The sequence below is a fragment of the Dendrobates tinctorius genome, unplaced genomic scaffold (assembly GCF_039654945.1).
Source record: "Dendrobates tinctorius isolate UK_male_01 unplaced genomic scaffold, ASM3965494v1 ptg000070l, whole genome shotgun sequence".
In the NCBI taxonomy this organism is placed as follows: domain Eukaryota; kingdom Metazoa; phylum Chordata; class Amphibia; order Anura; family Dendrobatidae; genus Dendrobates; species Dendrobates tinctorius.
Window position 1 is genome coordinate 78,316,223 of NW_027361738.1, and position 25,219 is coordinate 78,341,441.

The window sequence follows — 25,219 nt, forward strand, 5'->3', positions numbered from 1 at the left end:
CTGATATAGGGTTAATCTGCAAGTAAATATTCTGTATACCCTGTGTATATGGCTGCAGAGAGAACGTGCAGTGTTATTCTCCCTGCAGCCTTCAGTAATTGCCGGGACGGTGCAGGCAGCGGGTATAGTCACTTCTCACTGCACCGTGAGGCTGTAATCACCCACAGACACAGTGATTGACAGCTCACTCTACACACCCACTGAACACAAACACTGCAGGAAAGGCTGTCAGGCAGCGTGCCGGGGCGTGCTCACAGTGCTGTCATCAGTGACCGTAATCTCACACCATGCCTGTATCACTGAAAGCTAAGGAGGAATGAACCCGCTGGCAATGTCTACAAGATGCCTTGATGGGGTTAAAGCAGAGGGTGCCGCATTTGTACTGAGCCCCAAGTCTGACTTTACGTAATATGTTGATGCTCCTGTGTCTGCCATCTTGTCAATCACATCTGTATTTTTTACGTTCCTGTCGTTGTTAATTGCAGATTCTCGGGACTCCTAATGAAGATTCCTGGCCCGGCGTCCATTCATTACCGCATTTTAAACCAGGTAGGTGGGAAACCGTGATTGGTGGTCATCATTGTGTGATTGGTGGGGTCAAACTTTCAGGACCTCCACTGATCTGCAGAAGTAGGGTACTAGTCATTTTATAAAACTTTCTAGGTGCCTTAGTGCCATGTGAGAAGCTTTGATCGGTGTTACATCTAAGGCAACCCCCATAGATTACTAAAACTCCGCCTTGGCAGTGAGTGACGGCGATGTTATCACCCTGCGGAGACGTATGCAGGGTCCTCCGATATTGCGCATGTGTCCTGCTCATCGGAATAGAACATGTGCAGGTTTTATGGGGTTGTAATGTAGCCAGAACCTCTCGCTTCCAACAAAGACTCGAATGGTCCTGGACATAACCAGAAAACCCCTGTAGGCCCCTTCACACTTCAGTTTTTCCAGTACTTGTGGTGACAGTTTTCACACGTACCTGAGACTCTTACACACACACCCATTATAATGTATCGGGCTGTGAACATGTCTCTGTGTTCACATGTCTCTGTGTTCACATGGTCTGTGTGACCCACACGCAGGAATGTCCGATTTTTTCCGGCAGCACAGACGTCATTACGTCCCGCACACGTGACACAGATCGATAATGCAGAAGAAAAGTTCCTGATGTTTAGGTGTTAAAGATGTGCACAGATAGATTAATAGATAGATAGATATTTTGATAACCAGCCAAGGTAAAGCAGACAGCTGATATTATCAGGCTGGAAAGGTCCTGGTTATTGGGCCCTTCCCAGCCTAAAAATACAACCCCTCAGCCTCCCCAGAAGTGTCACATCACATGAGATGCACCAATTCTCTCACTTTGACCAGCTCTTCAGGATTGCGCTATTGCAGTGGCAATCAGGGTAAAGGTAGTTAGGGTTAATGTCAGCTGTGACTTGTCAAAAATCACATCTGTAGTCAAGCCAAGGGGTTAGTAATGGATTAGAGAGGTGTCTATTAGGCACCGCCATTTATAACAAAGTAATAGAAAAAAACACACACAAAAATCCTTTATTTGAATAAAGACTCCCCCACACTATCCCTCATTCACCAATTTATTGGAAAATAAAAAAACAAAGCGGCCAGGTCCGACGTAGTCCACCGAATCTACCGTAGTCCAGCAATGCATACCTGAAAGGCAAAAAAGAGAGAAATAAACACGAGAGGCAGACCGTGGTTCACCCATTTATTAGCAAAAATGTTCCCACGCAGGTCCGATGTAGTCCATCCACATTCCCCGAATCCGGCGCCTGTGAATAGTAGTAACGTCACCGGTATTCACAGGTGCCAGGCAGTGATGACAAAGTAAAATGTGTCTTCAGTGAATACAGATTATTACATTACTGAGATGGCATATTACACCGCACAGACGTGTAGCGCTATTGACTCATTAACACTCCCAGAATTTCTGAGCTGTATAACATATCTATGGTGCGTATTTAGGCTGCACACTCTGGCTGGCATCACCCGTGGATTCAGATCAAGTGACCACGATGACATCATCACAGGTCCTTCTGCACTTCTATGTTGCTGCCTGCTTGTGATTGGTCAGCTATAATAGAGCAGCTATAATAGAGCAGGTATAACAGAGCAGGTGTAATAGAGCAGGTGTAATGGAGCAGGAGTAATGGAGCAGGTGTAATAGAGCAGGTGTAATAGAGCAGGTGTAATAGAGCAGCTGTAACAGAGCAGGTGTAATAGAGCAGCTATAATAGAGGAGGTGTAATAGAGGAGGTGTAATAGAGGAGGTGTAATAGAGCAGGTATAATAGAGCAGCTGTAATAGAGCAGCTATATTAGAGCAGGTGTAATAGAGCAGGTGTAATAGAGCAGGTATAATAGAGCAGCTGTAATAGAGCAGCTATATTAGATCAGGTGCAATAGAGCAGCTATAATAGAGCAGGTGTAATAGAGCAGCTATAATAGAGCAGGTGTAATACAGCAGGTGTAATAGAGCAGCTGTTATAGAGCAGGTGTAATGGAGAAGGTGTAATGGAGCAGCTATAATAGAGGAGATGTTATAGAGCAGGTGTAATAGATCAGCTTGAATGGAGCAGGTATAATAGAGCAGTTGTGATAGAGGGGCTGTAATAAAGCAGCTGTAATAGAGCAGGTGTAGTAGAGCAGCTGTAATAGAGCAGGTGTAATAGAGCAGCTATATTAGAGCAAGTGTAATAGAGCAACTGTAATAGAGCAGGAGTAAGAGAGCAGCTATAAAAGAGCAGGTGTAAAAGGGCAGGAGTAATAGAGCAGCTGTAACAGAGCAGGTATAATAGAGCAGCCGTAATGGAGCAGTTGTAATAGAGCAGCTGTAATAGAGCAGCTGTAATAGAGCAGGTGTAATAGAGCAGGTGTAATAAAGCAGCTGTAATAGAGCAACTATAATAGAGCAGGTATAATGGAGCAGCTGTAATAGAGCAGGTATAATAGAGCAGGTGTAATAAAGCAGCTGTAATAGAGCAACTATAATAGAGCAGGTGTAATAAAGCAGCTGTAATAGAGCAAGCCTATAATAGAGCAGCTATAATAGAGTAGCTGTAATAGAGCAGGTATAAGAGAGCACGTGTAATAGAGCAGGTGTAAAAGAGCAGCTATAATAGAGCAGATGTAATAGAGCAGGTGTAATAGAGGAACTGTAATAGAGCACGTATAATAGAGCAGGTGTAATAGAGGAACTGTAATAGAGCACGTATAATAGAGCAGGTGTAATAGAGCAGGTGTAATAGAGCAGCCATAATAGAGCAGCTGTAATAGAGCAGCTGTAATAGAGCAGCTGTAATAGAGGAGCTGTAATAGAGCAGGTGTAGTAGAGCAGGTATAATAGAGGAGATGTAATAGAGCAGCTATAATAGAGCAGCTGTAATAGAGCAGCTGTAATAGAGCAGCTATAATAGAGCAGGTGTAATAGAGCAGGTGTAATAGAGCAGCTGTAATAGAGGAGGTGTAATAGAGCAGGTGTAATAGAGCAGCTGTAATGGAGCAGCTGTAATAGAGCAAACCTATAACAGAGCAGCTGTAATGGAGCAGCTGTAATAGAGCAGCTGTAATAGAGCAGGTGTAATAGAGCACGTATAAAAGAGCAGGTGTAATAGAGCAGGTGTAATAGAGCAGGTGTAATAGAGCAGGTGTAATAGATCAGGTAAAATAGAGCAGCTGTAATAGAGCAGCTATAATAGAGCAGGTGTAATAGAGCAGGTGTAGTAGAGCAGGTGTAATAGAGCAGGTGTAATAGAGCAGCTATAATAGAGGAGGTGTAATAGAGGAGGTGTAATAGAGGAGGTGTAATAGAGCAGGTATAATAGAGCAGCTGTAATAGAGCAGCTGTAATAAAGCTGCTGTAATAGAGCAGCTGTAATAGAGCAGCTGTAATAAAGCTGCTGTAATAGAGCAGCTGTAATAGAGCAGCTGTAATAGAGGAGGTGTAATAGAGGAGGTGTAATAGAGCAGGAATAATAGAGTAGCTGTAGTAGAGTAGCTGTAGTAGAGTAGCTGTAGTAGAGTAGCTGTAATAGAGCAGCTGTAATAAAGCTGCTGTAATAGAGCTGCTGTAATAGAGCAGCTGTAATAGAGCAGCTGTAATAGAACAGGTGTAAAAGAGCAGCTGTAATAGAGCATGTATAATAGAGCAGATGTAATAGAGGAGCTGTAATAGAGCAGCTATAATAGAGCTGGTGTAATAGAGCAGGTGTAATAGAGGAGCTGTAATAGAGCAGGTATAATAGAGCAGCTGTTATAGAGCAGGTATAATAGAGCAGCTGCAATAGAGCAGCTGTATTAGATCAGGAGTAATAGAGCAGCTGTAATAGAGCAGGTATAATAGAGGAGGTGTAATAGAGGACGTGTAATAGAGCAGGTATAATAGAGCAGCTGTAATAGAGCAGGTGTAATAGAGCAGGTGTAATAGAGCAGGTGTAATAGAGGAGGTGTAATAGAGCAGGAATAATAGAGCAGCTGTAATAGAGCAGCTGTAATAAAGCTGCTGTAATAGAGCAGCCATAATAGAGCAGGTGTAATAGAGCAGGTGTAATAAAGCAGCTGTAATAGAGAAAGCCTATAATAGAGCAGTTGTAATGGAGCAGCTGTAATGGAGCAGCTGTAATGGAGCAGCTGTAATAGAGCAAACCTATAACAGAGCAGCTGTAATGGAGCAGCTGTAATAGAGCTGGTGTAATAGAGGAGCTGTAATAGAGGAGCTGTAATAGAGCACGTATAAAAGAGCAGGTGTAATAGAGCAGCTGTAATAGAGCAGCTGTAATAAAGCTGCTGTAATAGAGCAGCCATAATAGAGCAGGTGTAATAGAGCAGGTGTAATAAAGCAGCTGTAATAGAGAAAGCCTATAATAGAGCAGTTGTAATGGAGCAGCTGTAATGGAGCAGCTGTAATGGAGCAGCTGTAATAGAGCAAACCTATAACAGAGCAGCTGTAATAGAGCAGCTGTAATAGAGCTGGTGTAATAGAGGAGCTGTAATAGAGGAGCTGTAATAGAGCACGTATAAAAGAGCAGGTGTAATAGAGCAGGTGTAATAGAGCAGGTATAATAGATCAGGTAAAATAGAGCAGCTGTAATAGAGCAGCTATAATAGAGCAGGTGTAATAGAGCAGGTGTAGTAGAGCAGGTGTAATAGAGCAGGTGTAATAGAGCAGCTATAATAGAGGAGGTGTAATAGAGGAGGTGTAATAGAGCAGGTGTAATAGAGGAGGTGTAATAGAGGAGGTGTAATAGAGGAGGTGTAATAGAGGAGGTGTAATAGAGGAGGTGTAATAGAGCAGCTGTAATAAAGCTGCTGTAATAGAGCAGCTGTAATAGAGCAGCTGTAATAGAGCAGCTGTAATAGAGGAGGTGTAATAGAGGAGGTGTAATAGAGCAGGAATAATAGAGTAGCTGTAGTAGAGTAGCTGTAGTAGAGTAGCTGTAATAGAGCAGCTGTAATAAAGCTGCTGTAATAGAGCAGCTGTAATAGAGCAGCTGTAATAAAGCTGCTGTAATAGAGCAGCTGTAATAGAGCAGCTGTAATAGAGCAGCTGTAATAGAGCAGGTGTAATAGAACAGGTGTAAAAGAGCAGCTGTAATAGAGCATGTATAATAGAGCAGATGTAATAGAAGAGCTGTAATAGAGCAGCTATAATAGAGCTGGTGTAATAGAGCAGGTGTAATAGAGGAGCTGTAATAGAGCAGGTATAATAGAGCAGCTGTTATAGAGCAGGTATAATAGAGCAGCTGCAATAGAGCAGCTATATTAGATCAGGAGTAATAGAGCAGCTGTAATAGAGCAGCTGTAATAGAGCAGGTATAATAGAGGAGGTGTAATAGAGGACGTGTAATAGAGCAGGTATAATAGAGCAGGTGTAATAGAGCAGGTGTAATAGAGGAGGTGTAATAGAGCAGGAATAATAGAGCAGCTGTAATAGAGCAGCTGTAATAGAGCAGCTGTAATAAAGCTGCTGTAATAGAGCAGCCATAATAGAGCAGGTGTAATAGAGCAGGTGTAATAAAGCAGCTGTAATAGAGAAAGCCTATAATAGAGCAGTTGTAATGGAGCAGCTGTAATGGAGCAGCTGTAATGGAGCAGCTGTAATAGAGCAAGTCTATAATAGAGCAGCTGTAATAGAGCAGGTATAAGAGAGCAGATGTAATAGAGCAGGTGTAAAAGAGCAGCTGTAATAGAGCATGTATAATAGAGCAGATGTAATAGAAGAGCTGTAATAGAGCAGCTATAATAGAGCAGGTATAATAGAACAGCTGTAATAGAGCAGCTGTAATAGAGCAGGTGTAATAGAGCAGGTATAATAGAGCAGCTGTAATACAGCAGCTATATTAGATCAGGTGTAATAGAGCAGCTGTAATAGAGCAGGTATAATAGAGCAAGCCTATAATACAGCAGGTGTAATGGAGCAGGTGTAATGGAGCAGCTGTAATAGAGCAGCTGTAATAGAGCAGGTGTAATAGAGCAAGTATAATAGAGCACGCCTACAATAGAGCAGGTGTAATAGAGCAGTTGTAATGGAGCAGGTGTAATGGAGCAGGTGTAATAGAGCAGGTGTAATAGAGCAGGTGTAATAGAGGAGCTGTAATAGAGGAGCTGTAATAGAGGAGCTGTAATAGAGGAGCTGTAATAGAGCAGGTGTAATAGAGCAGCTATATTAGAGCAGGTGTAATAGAGCAGGTGTAATAGAGTAGGTATAATAGAGCAGGTGTAGTAGAGCAGGTGTAGTAGAGCAGGTATAATAGATCAGGTATAATAGAGCAGCTGTAATAGAGCAGGTGTAATAGATCAGCTTTAATGGAGCAGGTGTAATGGAGCAGGTGTAATAGAGCAGGTGTAATAGAGCAGGTGTAATAGAGGAGCTGTAATAGAGGAGCTGTAATAGAGGAGCTGTAATAGAGCAGGTGTAATAGAGCAGCTATATTAGAGCAGGTGTAATAGAGCAGGTGTAATAGAGTAGGTATAATAGAGCAGGTGTAGTAGAGCAGGTGTAGTAGAGCAGGTATAATAGATCAGGTATAATAGAGCAGCTGTAATAGAGCAGGTGTAATAGATCAGCTTTAATGGAGCAGGTGTAATAGAGCAGGTGTAATAGAGCAGCTGTAATAGAGGAGCTGTAATAGAGGAGCTGTAATAGAGCAGGTGTAATAGAGCAGCTATATTAGAGCAGGTGTAATAGAGCAGGTGTAATAGAGTAGGTATAATAGAGCAGGTGTAGTAGAGCAGGTGTAGTAGAGCAGGTATAATAGATCAGGTATAATAGAGCAGCTGTAATAGAGCAGGTTTAATAGATCAGCTTTAATGGAGCAGGTATAATAGAGCAGGTGTAATAGAGCAGCTATAATAAAACATCTATAAGAAAGCAGGTGTAATAGAGCAGGTGTAATAGAGCAGCTATAATAGAGCAGCTATAATAGAGCATCTTTAATAGAGCAGGTATAATAGAGCAGGTGTAATGGAGCAGGTGTAAGGAAGCAGCTATAATAGAGGAGGTGTAATAGAGCAGCTGTAATAGAGCAGGTATAATAGAGCAAGCCTATAATACAGCAGCTATAATAGAGCAGGTGTAATGGAGCAGCTGTAATAGAGCAGCTGTAATAGAGAAGCTATATTAGAGCAGGTGTAATAGAGCAGGTATAATAGAGCACGCCTATAATAGAGCAGGTGTAATGGAGCAGGTGTAATAGAGCAGGTGTAATAGAGGAGCTATAATAGAGGAGCTGCAATATAGCAGGTGTAATAGAGCAGGTGTAATAGAGCAGGTGTAATAGAGCAGGTGTAATAGAGCAGCTATAATAGAGCAGGTGTAATAGAGCAGGTGTAATAGAGTAGGTATAATAGAGCAGGTATAATAGAGCAGCTATAATAGAGCAGGTGTAGTAGAGCAGGTGTAGTAGAGCAGGTGTAGTAGAGCAGCTATAATAGAGCAGCTGTAATAGAGCAGCTGTAATAGAGCAGGTTTAATAGATCAGCTTTAATGGAGCAGGTATAATAGAGCAGCTGTAATAGAGCAGGTGTAATAGAGCAGGTGTAATAGAGCAGGTGTAATAGAGCAGGTATAATAGAGCAGCTGTAATAGAGCAGGTTTAATAGATCAGCTTTAATGGAGCAGGTATAATAGAGCAGGTGTAATAGAGCAGCTGTAATAAAACAGCTATAATAGAGGAGGTGTAATAGAGCAGCTATAATAGAGCAGGTGTAATAGAGCAGCTATAATAGAGCAGGTGTAATACAGCAGGTATAATAGAGCAGCTGTTATAGAGCCGGTGTAATGGAGCAGGTGTAATGGAGCAGCTATAATAGAGGAGATGTTATAGAGCAGGTGTAATAGAGGAGCTGTAATAGAGCAGCTATAATAGAGCAGCTGTAATAGAGCAGCTGTAATAGAGCAGCTATAATAGAGCAGTAGAGCTGATGTAATAGAGCAGTTGTAATAGAGCAGTTGTGATAGAGCAGCTGTAATAAAGCAGCTGTAATAGAGCAGTTGTAATAGAGCAGTTGTGACAGAGCAGCTGTAATAAAGCAGCTGTAATAGAGCAGGTGTAATAGAGCAGGTGTAATAGAGCAGCTATAATAGAGGAGGCGTAATAGAGCAGCTGTAATAGAGCAGCTGTAATAAAGCAGCTGTAATAAAGCAGCTATAACAGAGCAGCTGTAATAGTGCAGCTGTAATAGAGCAGCTGTAATAGAGCAAGCCTATAATAGAGCAGCTGTAATAGAGCAGGTGTAATAGAGCAGCTATAATAGAGCAGGTGTAATAGAGCACGTATAATAGAGCAGGTGTAATAGAGGAGCTGTAATAGAGCAGGTATAATAGAGCAAGTATAATAGAGCAGCTGTAATAGAGCAGCTATATTAGATCAGGTGTAATAGAGCAGCTGTAATAGAGGAGCTGTAATAGAGGAGCTGTAATAGAGCATGTATAATAGAGCAGGTGTAATAGAGGAGCTGTAATAGAGCAGGTGTAATAGAGCAGCTATAATAGAGCAGGTATAATAGAACAAGCGTATAATACAGCAGCTATAATAGAGCAGGTGTAATGGAGCAGCTGTAATAGAGCAGATGTAATAGAGCAGGTGTAATAGAGCAGGTGTAATGGAGCAGGTGTAAAAGAGCAGCTATAATAGAGCAGGTGTAATAGAGGAGCTGTAATAGAGGAGCTGTAATAGAGGAGCTGTAATAGAGCATGTATAATAGAGCAGGTGTAATAGAGGAGCTGTAATAGAGCAGGTGTAATAGAGCAGCTATAATAGAACAGGTATAATAGAGCAGCTGTAGTAGAGCAGGTGTAGTAGAGCAGGTGTAATAGAGCAGGTGTAATAGAGCAGGTGTAATAGAGCAGCTATAATATAGCAGGTGTAGTAGAGCAGGTGTAATAGAGCAGGTGTAATAGAGCAGGTGTAATAGAGCAGCTATAGTAGAGCAGGTGTAATAGAGCAGGTATAATAGAGCAGCTGTAGTAGAGCATTTGTAGTAGAGCAGGTGTAATAGAGCAGGTGTAATAGAGCAGGTGTAATAGAGCAGCTGTAATAAAGCTTCTGTAATAGAGCAGCTGTAATAGAGCAGCTGTAATAGAGCAGGTGGAATAGATCAGCTGTAATAGAGTATGTGTAATAGAGGAGCTGTAATAGAGCAGCTATAATAGAGCAGGTGTAATAGAGCAGGTGTAATAGAGGAGCTGTAATAGAGCAGGTATAAAAGAGCAGCTGTAATAGAGCAGCTATATTAGAGCAGCTATATTAGAGCAGCTGTTACAGAGCAGGTGTAATAGAGCAGGTATAATAGAGCAGCTGTAATAGAGCAGTTATATTAGATCAGATGTAATAGAGCAGCTATAATAGAGCAGGTATAATAGAGCAAGCCTATAATACAGCAGCTATAATAGAGCAGGTGTAGTGGAGCAGCTGTAATAGAGCAGGTATAATAGAGCAGCTGTAATAGAGCAGCTGTAATAGAGCAGGTATAATAGAGCAGCTGTAATAGAGCAGCTGTAATAAAGGAGCTGTAATAGAGCAGGTGTAGTAGAGCAGGTATAATAGAGCAGGTAAAATAGAGCAGCTGTAATAGAGCAGCTATATTAGAGCAGGTGTAGTAGAGCAGGTGTAATAGAGCAGGTGTAATATAGCAGGTGTAATAGAGCAGCTGTAATAAAGCAGGTGTAATAGAGCAGGTGTAATAGAGCAGGTGTAATGGAGCAGCTGTAATAAAGCAGCTGTAATAAAGCAGCTATAACAGAGCAGGTGTAATAGTGCAGCTGTAATAGAGCAGCTGTAATAGAGCAAGCCTATAATAGAGCAGCTGTAATAGAGCAGGTGTAATAGAGCAGCTATAATAGAGCAGGTGTAATAGAGCACGTATAATAGAGCAGGTGTAATAGAGGAGCTGTAATAGAGCAGGTATAATAGAGCAAGTATAATAGAGCAGCTGTAATAGAGCAGCTATATTAGATCAGGTGTAATAGAGCAGCTGTAATAGAGGAGCTGTAATAGAGGAGCTGTAATAGAGCATGTATAATAGAGCAGGTGTAATAGAGGAGCTGTAATAGAGCAGGTGTAATAGAGCAGCTATAATAGAGCAGGTATAATAGAACAAGCGTATAATACAGCAGCTATAATAGAGCAGGTGTAATGGAGCAGCTGTAATAGAGCAGATGTAATAGAGCAGGTGTAATAGAGCAGGTGTAATGGAGCAGGTGTAAAAGAGCAGCTATAATAGAGCAGGTGTAATAGAGGAGCTGTAATAGAGGAGCTGTAATAGAGGAGCTGTAATAGAGCATGTATAATAGAGCAGGTGTAATAGAGGAGCTGTAATAGAGCAGGTGTAATAGAGCAGCTACAATAGAACAGGTATAATAGAGCAGCTGTAGTAGAGCAGGTGTAGTAGAGCAGGTGTAATAGAGCAGGTGTAATAGAGCAGGTGTAATAGAGCAGCTATAATATAGCAGGTGTAGTAGAGCAGATGTAATAGAGCAGGTGTAATAGAGCAGCTATAGTAGAGCAGGTGTAATAGAGCAGGTGTAATAGAGCAGGTATAATAGAGCAGCTGTAGTAGAGCATTTGTAGTAGAGCAGGTGTAATAGAGCAGGTGTAATAGAGCAGGTGTAAAAGAGCAGCTGTAATAAAGCTTCTGTAATAGAGCAGCTGTAATAGAGCAGCTGTAATAGAGCAGGTGGAATAGATCAGCTGTAATAGAGTATGTGTAATAGAGGAGCTGTAATAGAGCAGCTATAATAGAGCAGGTGTAATAGAGGAGCTGTAATAGAGCAGGTATAAAAGAGCAGCTGTAATAGAGCAGCTATATTAGAGCAGCTATATTAGAGCAGCTGTTATAGAGCAGGTGTAATAGAGCAGGTATAATAGAGCAGCTGTAATAGAGCAGTTATATTAGATCAGATGTAATAGAGCAGCTATAATAGAGCAGGTATAATAGAGCAAGCCTATAATACAGCAGCTATAATAGAGCAGGTGTAGTGGAGCAGCTGTAATAGAGCAGGTATAATAGAGCAGCTGTAATAGAGCAGCTGTAATAGAGCAGGTATAATAGAGCAGCTGTAATAGAGCAGCTGTAATAAAGGAGCTGTAATAGAGCAGGTGTAGTAGAGCAGGTATAATAGAGCAGGTAAAATAGAGCAGCTGTAATAGAGCAGCTATATTAGAGCAGGTGTAGTAGAGCAGGTGTAATAGAGCAGGTGTAATATAGCAGGTGTAATAGAGCAGCGGTAATAAAGCAGGTATAATAGAGCAGGTGTAATAGAGCAGGTGTAATGGAGCAGCTGTAATAAAGCAGCTGTAATAAAGCAGCTATAACAGAGCAGGTGTAATAGTGCAGCTGTAATAGAGCAGCTGTAATAGAGCAAGCCTATAATAGAGCAGCTGTAATAGAGCAGGTGTAATAGAGCACGTATAATAGAGCAGGTGTAATAGAGGAGCTGTAATAGAGCAGGTATAATAGAGCAAGTATAATAGAGCAGCTGTAATAGAGCAGCTATATTAGATCAGGTGTAATAGAGGAGCTGTAATAGAGGAGCTGTAATAGAGGAGCTGTAATAGAGCATGTATAATAGAGCAGGTGTAATAGAGGAGCTGTAATAGAGCAGGTGTAATAGAGCAGCTATAATAGAGCAGGTGTAATAGAGCACGTATAATAGAGCAGGTGTAATAGAGGAGCTGTAATAGAGCAGGTATAATAGAGCAAGTATAATAGAGCAGCTGTAATAGAGCAGCTATATTAGATCAGGTGTAATAGAGGAGCTGTAATAGAGGAGCTGTAATAGAGGAGCTGTAATAGAGCATGTATAATAGAGCAGGTGTAATAGAGGAGCTGTAATAGAGCAGGTGTAATAGAGCAGCTATAATAGAGCAGGTATAATAGAACAAGCGTATAATACAGCAGCTATAATAGAGCAGGTGTAATGGAGCAGCTGTAATAGAGCAGATGTAATAGAGCAGGTGTAATAGAGCAGGTGTAATGGAGCAGGTGTAAAAGAGCAGCTATAATAGAGCAGGTGTAATAGAGGAGCTGTAATAGAGGAGCTGTAATAGAGGAGCTGTAATAGAGCATGTATAATAGAGCAGGTGTAATAGAGGAGCTGTAATAGAGCAGGTGTAATAGAGCAGCTATAATAGAACAGGTATAATAGAGCAGCTGTAGTAGAGCAGCTGTAGTAGAGCAGGTGTAATAGAGCAGGTGTAATAGAGCAGGTGTAATAGAGCAGCTATAATATAGCAGGTGTAGTAGAGCAGGTGTAATAGAGCAGGTGTAATAGAGCAGGTGTAATAGAGCAGCTATAGTAGAGCAGGTGTAATAGAGCAGGTGTAATAGAGCAGGTATAATAGAGCAGCTGTAGTAGAGCATTTGTAGTAGAGCAGGTGTAATAGAGCAGGTGTAATAGAGCAGGTGTAATAGAGCAGCTGTAATAAAGCTTCTGTAATAGAGCAGCTGTAATAGAGCAGCTGTAATAGAGCAGGTGGAATAGATCAGCTGTAATAGAGTATGTGTAATAGAGGAGCTGTAATAGAGCAGCTATAATAGAGCAGGTGTAATAGAGCAGGTGTAATAGAGGAGCTGTAATAGAGCAGGTATAAAAGAGCAGCTGTAATAGAGCAGCTATATTAGAGCAGCTATATTAGAGCAGCTGTTATAGAGCAGGTGTAATAGAGCAGGTATAATAGAGCAGCTGTAATAGAGCAGTTATATTAGATCAGATGTAATAGAGCAGCTATAATAGAGCAGGTATAATAGAGCAAGCCTATAATACAGCAGCTATAATAGAGCAGGTGTAGTGGAGCAGCTGTAATAGAGCAGGTATAATAGAGCAGCTGTAATAGAGCAGGTATAATAGAGCAGCTGTAATAGAGCAGCTGTAATAAAGGAGCTGTAATAGAGCAGGTGAAGTAGAGCAGGTATAATAGAGCAGGTAAAATAGAGCAGCTGTAATAGAGCAGCTATATTAGAGCAGGTGTAGTAGAGCAGGTGTAATAGAGCAGGTGTAATATAGCAGGTGTAATAGAGCAGCTGTAATAGAGCAGGTGTAATAGAGCAGGTGTAATGGAGCAGGTGTAATGGAGCAGGTGTAATAAAGCAGCTGTAATAGAGCAAGCCTATAATAGAGCAGCTGTAATGGAGCAGCTGTAATAGAGCAAGCCTATAATAGAGCAGCTGTAATAGAGCAGCTGTAATAGAGCAGGTATAAGAGAGCACGTGTAATAGAGCACATATAATAGAGCAGGTGTAATAGAGCAGGTGTAAAAGAGCATGTATAATAGAGTAGATGTACTAGAGGAGCTGTAATAGAGCAGCTATAATAGAGCAGGTGTAATAGAGCAGGTGTAATAGAGGAGCTCTAATAGAGCAGGTATAATAGAGCAGCTGTTATAGAGCAGGTGTAATAGAGCAGGTATAATAGAGCAGCTATATGAGATCAGGTGTAATAGAGCAGCTGTAATAGAGCCGGTATAATAGAGCAAGCCTATAAAACAGCAGCTATAATAGAGCAGGTGTAATGGAGCAGCTGTAAAAGAGCAGCTGTAATAGAGCAGCTATATTAGAGCAGGTGTAATAGAGCAGGTATAATAGATCACGCCTATAATAGAGCAGGTGTAATAGAGCAGGTGTAATAGAGCAGGTGTAATGGAGCAGTTGTAATAGAGCAGGTGTAAAAGAGCAGCTGTAATAGAGCAGGTATAATAGAGCAGGTGTAATAGAGCAGCTATAATAGAGCAGGTGTAATAGATCAGCTTGAATGGAGCAGGTATAGTAGAGCAGTTGTGATAGAGGGGCTGTAATAAAGCAGCTGTAATAGAGCAGGTGTAGTAGAGCAAGTGTAATAGAGCAACTGTAATAGAGCAGGAGTAAGAGAGCAGGTGTAATAGGGCAGGTGTAATAGAGCAGGTGTAATAGAGCAGCTATAATAGAGCGGGTGTAATAGAGCAGGAGTAAGAGAGCAGCTATAAAAGAGCAGGTGTAATAGGGCAGGAGTAATAGAGCAGCTGTAACAGAGCAGGTATAATAGAGCAGCTGTAATGGAGCAGGTGTAATAGAGCAGGTGTAATAGAGCAGGTGTAATAAAGCAGCTGTAATAGAGCAACTATAATAGAGCAGGTATAATGGAGCAGCTGTAATAGAGCAGCTGTAATAGAGCAGCTGTAATAGAGCAGGTATAATAGAGCAGGTGTAATAAAGCAGCTGTAATAGAGCAACTATAATAGAGCAGGTGTAATAGAGCAGGTGTAATAAAGCAGCTGTAATAGAGCAAGCCTATAATAGAGCAGCTATAATAGAGCAGCTGTAATAGAGCAGCTATAATAGAGCAGCTGTAATAGAGCAGGTATAAGAGAGCACGTGTAATAGAGCAGGTGTAAAAGAGCAGCTATAATAGAGCAGGTGTAATAGAGCAGGTGTAAAAGAGCAGCTGTAATAGAGCAGCTATAATAGAGCAGGTGTAATAGAGCAGGTGTAATAGAGGAACTGTAATAGAGCACGTATAATAGAGCAGGTGTAATAGAGCAGGTGTAATAGAGCAGCCATAATAGAGCAGCCATAATAGAGCAGCCATAATAGAGCAGCTGTAATAGAGCAGCTGTAATAGAGGAGCTGTAATAGAGCAGGTGTAGTAGAGCAGGTATAATAGAGGAGATGTAATAGAGCAGCTGTAATAGAGCAGCTGTAATAGAGCAGCTATAATAGAGCAGGTGTAATAGAGCAGGTGTAATAGAGCAGCTGTAATAGAGGAGGTGTAATAGAGCAGGTGTAATAGAGCAGCTGTAATGGAGCAGCTGTAATAGAGCAAACCTATAACAGAGCAGCTGTAATGGAGCAGCTGTAATAGAGCAGCTGTAATAGAGCAAACCTATAACAGAGCAGCTGTAATGGAGCAGCTGTAATAGAGCAGCTGTAATAGAGCAGGTGTAATAGAGGAGCTGTAATAGAGGAGCTGTAATAGAGCACGTATAAAAGAGCAGCTGTAATAGAGCAGGTGTAATATAGCAGGTGTAATAGAGCAGGTATAATAGATCAGGTAAAATAGAGCAGCTGTAATAGAGCAGCTATAATAGAGCAGGTGTAGTAGAGCAGGTGTAATAGAGCAGGTATAATAGAGCAGCTGTAATAGAGCAGGTGTAATAGAGCAGCTGTAATAGAGCAGGTATAATAGAGCAAGCCTATAATACAGCAGCTATAATAGAGCAGGTGTAATGGAGCAGCTGTAATAGAGCAGCTGTAACAGAGCAGGTGTAACAGAGCAGGTGTAATAGAGCAGTTGTAATGGAGCAGGTGTAATAGAGCAGGTGTAATAGAGCAGGTGTAATAGAGGAGCTGTAATAGAGGAGCTGTAACAGAGCAGGTGTAATAGAGCAGCTATATTAGAGCAGGTGTAATAAAGCAGGTGTAATAGAGTAGGTATAATAGAGCAGGTGTAGTAGAGCAGGTATAATAGATCAGGTATAATAGGGCAGGTGTAATAGAGCAGCTGTAATAGATCAGGTATAATAGGGCAGCTGTAATAAAGCAGGTGTAATAGAGCAGGTGTAATAGAGCAGCTATAATAGAGCAGCTATAATAGAGCAGCTATAATAGAGCAGGTATAATAGAGCCTGTGTAATGGAGCAGGTGTAAGGAAGCAGCTATAATAGAGGAGGTGTAATAGAGCAGATATAATAGAGCAAGCCTATAATACAGCAGCAATAATAGAGCAGGTGTAATGGAGCAGCTGTAATAGAGCAGCTGTAATAGAGAAGCTATATTAGAGCAGGTGTAATAGAGCAGGTATAATAGAGCACGCCTATAATAGAGCAGGTGTAATGGAGCAGGTGTAATAGAGCAGGTGTAATAGAGGAGCTGTAATAGAGGAGCTGTAATAGAGGAGCTGCAATAGAGCAGGTGTAATAGAGCAGGTGTAATAGAGCAGCTGTAATAGAGCAGGTGTAATAGAGTAGGTATAATAGAGCAGGTATAATAGAGCAGCTGTAATAGAGCAGCTATAATAGAGCAGGTGTAGTAGAGCAGGTGTAGTAGAGCAGGTGTAGTAGAGCAGGTGTAGTAGATCAGGTATAATAGAGCAGCTGTAATAGAGCAGGTGTAATAGAGCAGCTGTAATAGAGCAGGTTTAATAGATCAGCTTTAATGGAGCAGGTATAATAGAGCAGCTGTAATAGAGCAGGTGTAATAGAGCAGGTGTAATAGAGCAGGTATAATAGAGCAGCTGTAATAGAGCAGGTTTAATAGATCAGCTTTAATGGAGCAGGTGTAATAGAGCAGGTGTAATAGAGCAGCTATAATAGAGCAGGTGTAATAGAGCAGCTATAATATAGCAGGTGTAATACAGCAGGTGTAATAGAGCAGCTGTTATAGAGCAGGTGTAATGGAGCAGGTGTAATGGAGCAGCTATAATAGAGGAGATGTCATAGAGCAGGTGTAATAGAGGAGCTGTAATAGAGCAGGTGTAATAGAGCAGCTATAATAGAGCAGCTGTAATAGAGCAGCTGTAATAGAGCAGGTATAATAGAGCAGTAGAGCTGATGTAATAGAGTAGTTGTGATAGAGCAGCTGTAATAAAGCAGCTGTAATAGAGCATGTGTAATAGAGCAGGTGTAATAGAGCAGCTGTAATAGAGGAGGCGTAATAGAGCAGCTGTAATAGAGCAGCTGTAATAGAACAGCTGTAATAAAGCAGCTGTAATAAAGCAGCTATAATAGTGCAGCTGTAATAGAGCAAGCCTATAATAGAGCAGCTGTAATAGAGCAGGTATAAGAGAGCAGGTGTAATAGAGCAGCTATAATAGAGCAGGTGTAATAGAGCACGTGTAATAGAGCAGCTGCAATAGAGCAGCTATAATAGAGCAGGTGTAATAGAGCACGTGTAATAGAGCACGTATAATAGAGCAGGTGTAATAGAGGAGCTGTAATAGAGCAGGTATAATAGAGCAGGTATAATAGAGCTGCTGTAATAGAGCAGCTATATTAGATCAGGTGTAATAGAGCAGCTGTAATAGAGCAGGTATAATAGAACAAGCGTATAATACAGCAGCTATAATAGAGCAGGTGTAATGGAGCAGCTGTAATAGAGCAGCTGTAATAGAGCAGCTATATTAGAGCAGGTGTAATAGAGCAGGTGTAATAGAGCAGGTGTAATGGAGCAGGTGTAAAAGAGCAGCTATAATAGAGCAGGTGTAATAGAGGAGCTGTAATAGAAAAGCTGTAATAGAGGAGCTGTAATAGAGCATGTATAATAGAGCAGGTGTAATAGAGCAGCTATAATAGAGCAGGTATAATAGAGCAGCTGTAATAGAGCAGGTGTAGTAGAGCAGGTGTAATAGAGCAGGTGTAATAGAGCAGGTGTAATAGAGCAGCTATAATAGAGCAGGTGTAGTAGAGCAGGTGTAGTAGAGCAGGTGTAATAGAGCAGGTGTTATAGAGCAGGTGTAATAGAGCAGGTATAATAGAGCAGCTGTAGTAGAGCAGGTGTAGTAGATCAGGTATAATAGAGCAGCTATAATAGAGCAGCTGTAATAGATCAGCTTTAATGGAGCAGGTATAATAGAACAGGTGTAATAGAGCAGTTGTGGTAGAGCAGCTGTAATAAAGCAGCTGTAATAGAGCAGGTGTAATAGAGCAGGTGTAATACAGCAGCTATAATAGAGCAGGTGTAATAGAGCAGCTATAATAGAGCAGGTGTAATAGAGCAGCTGTTATAGAGCAGGTGTAATGGAGCAGCTATAATAGAGCAGGTGTAATAGAGGAGCTGTAATAGAGCACGTGTAATAGAGCAGGTATAATAGAGCAGCTGTAATAGAGGAGCTGTAATAGAGCAGGAATTTTAGAGCAGGTGTAATAGAGCAGGTGTAATAGAGCAGCTGTAATAGAGCAGGTGTAATAGAGCAGCTATAATAGAGGAGGCGTAATAGAGCAGGTGTAATAGAGCAGGTGTAATAGAGCAGCTGTAATAGAGCAGCTGTAATAGAGCAGCTATACTAGAGCAGGTGTAATAGAGCAGCTGTAATAGAGCAGCTGTTATAGAGCAGGTGTAATAGAGCAGGTATAATAGAGCAGCTGTAATAGAGCAGCTATATTAGAGCAGGTATAATAGAGCAAGCCTATAATACAGCAGCTATAATAGAACAGCTGTAATAGAGCAGTTGTAATAGAGCAGGTGTAAAAGAGCAGCTATAATAGAGCAGCTATAATAGAGCAGCTGTAATAGAGCAGGTGTAATAGAGCAGTTGTGATAGAGCAGCTGTAATAAAGCAGCTGTAATAGAGCAGGTGTAATAGAGGAGCTGTAATAGAGCAGGTGTAATAGAGCAGCTATAATAGAGGAGGCGTAATAGAGGAGGCGTAATAGAGCAGGTGTAATAGAGCAGGTGTAATAGAGCAGGTGTAATAGAGCAGGTATTTTAGAGCAGGTGTAATAGAGCAGGTGTAATAGAGCAGCTGTAATAGAGCAGGTGTAATAGAGCAGCTATAATAGAGGAGGCGTAATAGAGCAGGTGTAATAGAGCAGGTGTAATAGAGCAGCTGTAATAGAGCAGCTGTACTAGAGCAGGTGTAATAGAGCAGCTGTAATAGAGCAGCTGTTATAGAGCAGGTGTAATAGAGCAGGTATAATAGAGCAGCTGTAATAGAGCAGCTATATTAGAGCAGGTATAATAGAGCAAGCCTATAATACAGCAGCTATAATAGAACAGCTGTAATAGAGCAGTTGTAATAGAGCAGGTGTAAAAGAGCAGCTATAATAGAGCAGCTATAATAGAGCAGGTGTAATAGACCAAGTGTAATAGAGCAGCTGTAATAGAGCAGGTGTAATAGAGCAGCTGTAATAGAGCAGCTGTAGTAGAGCAGCTATAGTAGAACAGGTGTAATAGAGCAGGTGTAATAAAGCCATCCTATAATACAGCAGCTGTAATATATCAGGTGTAATAGAGCAGCTGTAATAGAGCGGGTGTAATAGAGCAGGTGCAATAGAGCAGCTGTAATAGAGCCAGCCTATATTAGAGCAGCTATAGTAGAGCAGGTGTAATAGAGCAGCTGTAATAGAGCAGGTGCAATAGAGCAGCTGTAATAGAGCCAGCCTATAATAGAGCAGGTGTAATAGAGCAGGTGTAATAGAGCAGGTATAATAGAGCAGCTATAATAGATCAGGTATAATAGAGCAGCTATAATAGAACAGCTGTAATAGAGCAGGTATAATAGAGCAGCTGTAATAGAGCAGCTGCAATAGAGCAGCTGTAATAGAGCCAGCCTATAATAGAGCAGCTGTAATAGAGCAGCTGTAATAGAGCAGGTATAATAGAGCAGCTGTAATAGAGCAGGTATAATAGAGCAGCTGTAATAGAGCAGGTGTAATAGAGCAGCTATAATAGAGCAGCTATAATAGAGCAGCTGTAATGGAGCAGCTGTAATGGAGCAGCTGTAATAGAGCAGCTGTAATAGAGCAGCTATAATGGAGCAGCTATAATGGAGAAGCTGTAATAGAGCAGGTGTAATAGAGCAGGATAAATAGAGCAGGTATAATAGAGCAGCTATATTAGAGCAGGTATAATAGAGAAGCTATAGTAGAGCAGGTGTAATAGAGCAGGTGTAATGGAGCAGGTGTAATAGAGCAGCTATAATAGAGCAGCTGTAATAGAGCAGGTGTAATGGAGCATCTGTAATAGAGCAGGTGTAATAGAGCAGGTATAATAGAGCAGCTATAGTAGAGCAGGTATAATAGAGCAGCTATAGTAGAGCTGGTGTAATGGAGCAGGTGTAATAGAGCAGCTGTAGTAGAGCAGGTATAATAGAGCAGCTATAGTAGAGCAGGTGTAATGGAGCAGGTGTAATGGAGCAGGTGTAATAGAGCAGGTGTAATAGAGCAGGTATAATAGAGCAGCTATAGTAGAGCAGGTGTAATAGAGCAGGTGTAATGGAGCAGGTGTAATAGACGAGCTATAGTAGAGCAGCTGTAATAGAGCAGGTATAATAGAGCAGGTGTAATAGAGCAGCTGTAATACGGCAGCTATAAGGGTGAGTGCACACGCTGCGGATTCACCAGCGGACTTTTCCGTGCGGATTTGCAGGTAAAACCGCAGTTAAAGTGACCTGCGGTTTTACCTGCGGTTTTCCCCTGCGGTTTGACACCTGGACAATGGAACAGGTTTCAAACTGCTGTGGAATCCGCAGAAAGAATTGACATACTGTGGATTTTAAATCCCATTGGCTAACATTGTACTGTACAATGTCTGCGGAACTGCTGTGGATCCGCAGCAGAATCCACAGCGTGTGCACATACCCTAATAGAGCAGCCGTAATAGAGCCACTATAATAGAGACAGTCTGAAAATGTGCTGCAATAGCTGCATGCAGATAACCCAGAGCGAGGATAAGACGGTGCACCTGTATTCCAGTCCGTCTATCTATGTGCAGCTATATCAGATCGAGCATAGGGAACACTGCGAGCGTCCGAGCGTCTCCATAATGGAGCCATCAGGAATCTATATACCGCCGGTATAACCCAGCAGGCAAATATGCAGCTATCACACACAGTGCCAGCATGGCAGATCAGCCTAATAAGTTTGTCTATTAAAAATGGTCATGCAGCAGTGTCTGAGGGATAGAAAAAGAGATTAAAGTCATTTCTGCTGCTGGTTCCTTAGATAAGAAGTATTATTCTACTATATAGAGTTTATGCATCCTACACTTTTATTTTTTAATGAATCATTATAGGATTACACAATAAATTGTGAGGAGGCTGTGTTACTACATAGGCACACTCAAATGTCATAATTTCCAAGTCGCAGTATTCTGATTCAAACACTAGATGGCAACAGAGAGACAGAGTTGATTTTCATTAGCCCCAAAGTCTTCAACAGCTGGGAATACAGTGATAGTGCCGCTATACTGAGCGCAGATAACTTGTACTAAGCTATGGTATATGGATAATGGCAGTGAAATGTGTCATTAAAGGGAATGTGTTATCAAATAGAAAAAAAATGTTTTAAAAAATAATGGGAATAGGAAACATTACTGAACTGTAGACATTTTTACTGATCCTGAGTTACATCCTGTATTATACCCCAGAGCTGCACTCACTATTCTGCTGGTGCAGTCACTGTGTACATACATTACATTACTGATCCTGAGTTACATCCTGTATTATACTCCAGAGCTGCACTCCCTATTCTGCTGGGGCAGTCACTGTGTACATACATTACATTACTGATCCTGAGTTACCTCCTGTATTATACTCCAGAGCTCCACTCACTATTCTGCTGGTGCAGTCACTGTGTACATACATTACATTACTGATCCTTTGTTACCTCCTGTATTATACCCCAGAGCTGCACTCACTATTCTGCTGGTGCAGTCACTGTGTACATACATTACATTACTGATCCTGAGTTACATCCTGTATTATACTCCAGAGCTGCAATCACTATTCTGCTGGTGCAGTCACTGTGTACATACATTACATTACTGATCCTGAGTTACATCCTGTATTATACTCCAGAGCTGCACTCACTATTCTGCTGGTGCAGTCACTGTGTACATACATTACATTACTGATCCTGAGTTACATCCTGTATTATACTCCAGAGCTGCACTCACTATTCTGCTAGAGCAGTCACTGTGTACACACATTACATTACTAATCCTGAGTTACATCCTGTATTATACTCCAGAGCTGCAATCACTATTCTGCTGGGGCAGTCACTGTGTACATACATTACATTACTGATCCTGAGTTGCATCCTGTATTATACTACAGAGCTGCACTCACTATTCTGCTGGTACAGTCACTGTGTACATACATTACATTACTGATCCTGAGTTACATCCTGTATTATACTCCAGAGCTGCACTCACTATTCTGCTGGTGCAGTCACTGTGTACATACATTACATTACTAATCCTGAGTTACATCCTGTATTATACTCCAGAGCTGCACTCACTATTATGCTGGTGCAGTCACTGTGTACATACATTACATTACTGATCCTGAGTTACATCCTGTATTAAACTCCAGAGCTGCACTCACTATTCTGCTGGTACAGTCACTGTGTACATACATTACATTACTGATCCTGAGTTACATCCTGTATTATACTCCAGAGCTGCACTCACTATTCTGCTGGTGCAGTCACTGTGTACATACATTACATTACTAATCCTGAGTTACATCCTGTATTATACTCCAGAGCTGCACTCACTATTCTGCTGGTGCAGTCACTGTGTACATACATTACATTACTGATCCTGAGTTACATCCTGTATTATACTCCAGAGCTGCACTTTAGATTTATGACTGAAGCTCTGAAGTATTACGGTATACATTATAATGAAAGCGAGCAGTTATACAGTGTGTAGGGTTGTGTGGGGGCCATTATGTTGCATGGAGGGTTGAGTAGGGCCACTGTACAGTGCTGATGATTGTCTGGGGGCTTTCATACTGTGTGGAGGGCTTTGGGGTTATAATATTGTGTGGAGGACTGTGTTGGGGTCAGTGGTGGGGCATAATCCTGTATTGGGGTTCCCCATACTTTCCTGGGGATACAGTAGGGTCATTAGACTGTGCGTGTGGAGGGTTCTATGGAGGAAATCACTGTGATCAGTATCACTGTGGACACTTGTTGGCATCATACTTTATGGGGGCAATAATAGGGTAATATAGGGGCTTCAGTAGGAGGAAAATTATTTTGTACATGCTACAAAATTGGGAGATAAGCTCTTCTGTGACTGCGCTGAATATTATTTATTTATTTTTTTTTTTTTGTGAGTGGGCAAAATTAGGACTTCTTGTATGGGGCCCCACGATTGGTATGATTTTGGAATAGGGGTATCATTGACTTAGGAGAACAGGTGGAGGACATGGATGCGGAGCGACGCGGAGTATTCCATGCAAAGTGGTTCTGTGTTCTGTGTTGAGATGAGTTATTTTGTAGCTAGGAGAATATCATTAGACTGCATTAATGAAACGGTTAAACCAAAATCTCAGCTCTGCTACATCTGAATAGAGTGGGATGGATATATAACCATACGGGGATTTGGCAGCCAAGGTTTTGCTCGAGGTCTGGCTTCACGAACGCTCGATGCCCACGGCAAAGTAAACTAGAAGCGTTGTTCGGGGGAAAAGAATCAACACTGTCAGCAAAACGATTTACTAGCTGAGCAAAGTAGCCACTTCCAAGCAATTTAGTCCACAAATCCCGCACCAGGTTTTATGTTTTGTAAGCCTTAAAGGGGCTGTTATGTTTATAAAACGCATTCTAATGTTACGGAATTCTGAGTTATCAGAGAATCCGCAGTTTTTTTTTAAATTTGCTGATTACCCCTTTAAACTCCTTGTTATGGAGATGGAGGGTGGTAGTTCCCGCATAACTCCGTAAATCTAGACGGCAGGGATGGTGCAGACGTTGTCAGCTCTTACTAAATTATGAGACAGGACAAAATACAATAAAATCTAATTATTACAGCTCCAGAATTTTTCGTTATGAAAATTTAATAAACCATTAAAAATTATTAATTGTAGCCACCCAGAAAATGGTCCAAGTATTTCATTTTGGCACCTTGAAAGCTACACCACCTCTGCCAAAAAAATAAAAATAAAAACATGGTCAAAATTGCTGTGTTTTTATTCCTTCAAATTAATTAAAAATATGTTAATAGTAGTCATTAAAAGATATTAAAGTGATGTCATTCATATAGCATCCAAATTAATGGTATTAGAAAAAATCAACTAAGAAATTTAATTGAAATAAAAAGATAAAAAAATTTGTCCTACAAAGAAAGGCTATCAAATAGCTTGATTGATGAAAAATTCAAAATTCTTTTTCTTTGTAAAGCAGAGAAGAAAAAATCCTTGAATATTTTGTCCTGGTTTGAAAAAAACATGATTTAAGTTACGGAACAGCGCCACCCCTACCCATGGGTTGTGCCTGGTATTGCAACTTAGCCCTATTTGAAATGAGTAAAGCTGATCTGCAATGCCACGAACAAACCATGGACAGAGGTGGCGCCGTTTGAGAAAGCCATGTTTTTCTAATCCTGGACAACCTCTTATGTTGAAGGGATTTACTATTGTTAAAGTAATTTATACGGGAGGTTCTAGAAGTCACCGGCCCGGGGTACAGAAATACACAGTGTGGCATATCACCAAGTTTCAGAGGGCATGCCTCTAGTTTTGTTTATTAGTACTAAAAAAAAACTTTTTGGTGGTGACGGTATACCAATAATTTCAGTAATAATATGAATAAATACATTATAGAGAAACGTTACCAGATATAAAACCTTGTCAGGTGTCAGACACTGCGGCGTAACAACCGTGACTGCGTCCTTGCGGGATGGGGGACCCACTGATGACCGTGCCTATTTCAGCTGGATGCGTGTCTGAGAATGCACATTCACCTAAAGTGTATTGTGGCGCAACGACTCGCCGGCTCCGTGCACTGTAATACATGCCGCCAGCCAATCAGAGGCCGGCTGCTGACATCATTGGGCCCTTCAAGGGCTGCACATAGCAGATATGTCATGTGCTTCCCATGACTGGCATGCCTACGTCGGCTGCAAGCTATAGAAGGGTACAGCGGGGGAAGGTAAGAAGAATCATCATTATTTTTACTGTGTTGGAAAAGATTGGCAGAATGGACATTATACCAGGAAGGGGCCCAGGACGAAGATGGGATCCAGGAAAGGGGACATTATACCAGGAAGGGGCCCAGGATGGA

The 25,219-nt window shown here is 41.3% G+C and overlaps 1 protein-coding gene across 5 annotated transcripts in view; it reads left to right on the top strand.

Moving 5' to 3' along the window:
- CDK14 (cyclin dependent kinase 14) overlaps positions 1-25,219 on the top strand; it is a 701,555-nt gene that overhangs the window by 382,794 nt on the left and 293,542 nt on the right. For all 5 annotated transcript variants that reach the window (XM_073581965.1, XM_073581962.1, XM_073581963.1 and 2 more), the window contains one exon: positions 486-549. In XM_073581965.1, the coding sequence (XP_073438066.1) occupies positions 486-549 (64 nt within the window). The remainder of the gene's footprint in view (positions 1-485; positions 550-25,219) is intronic.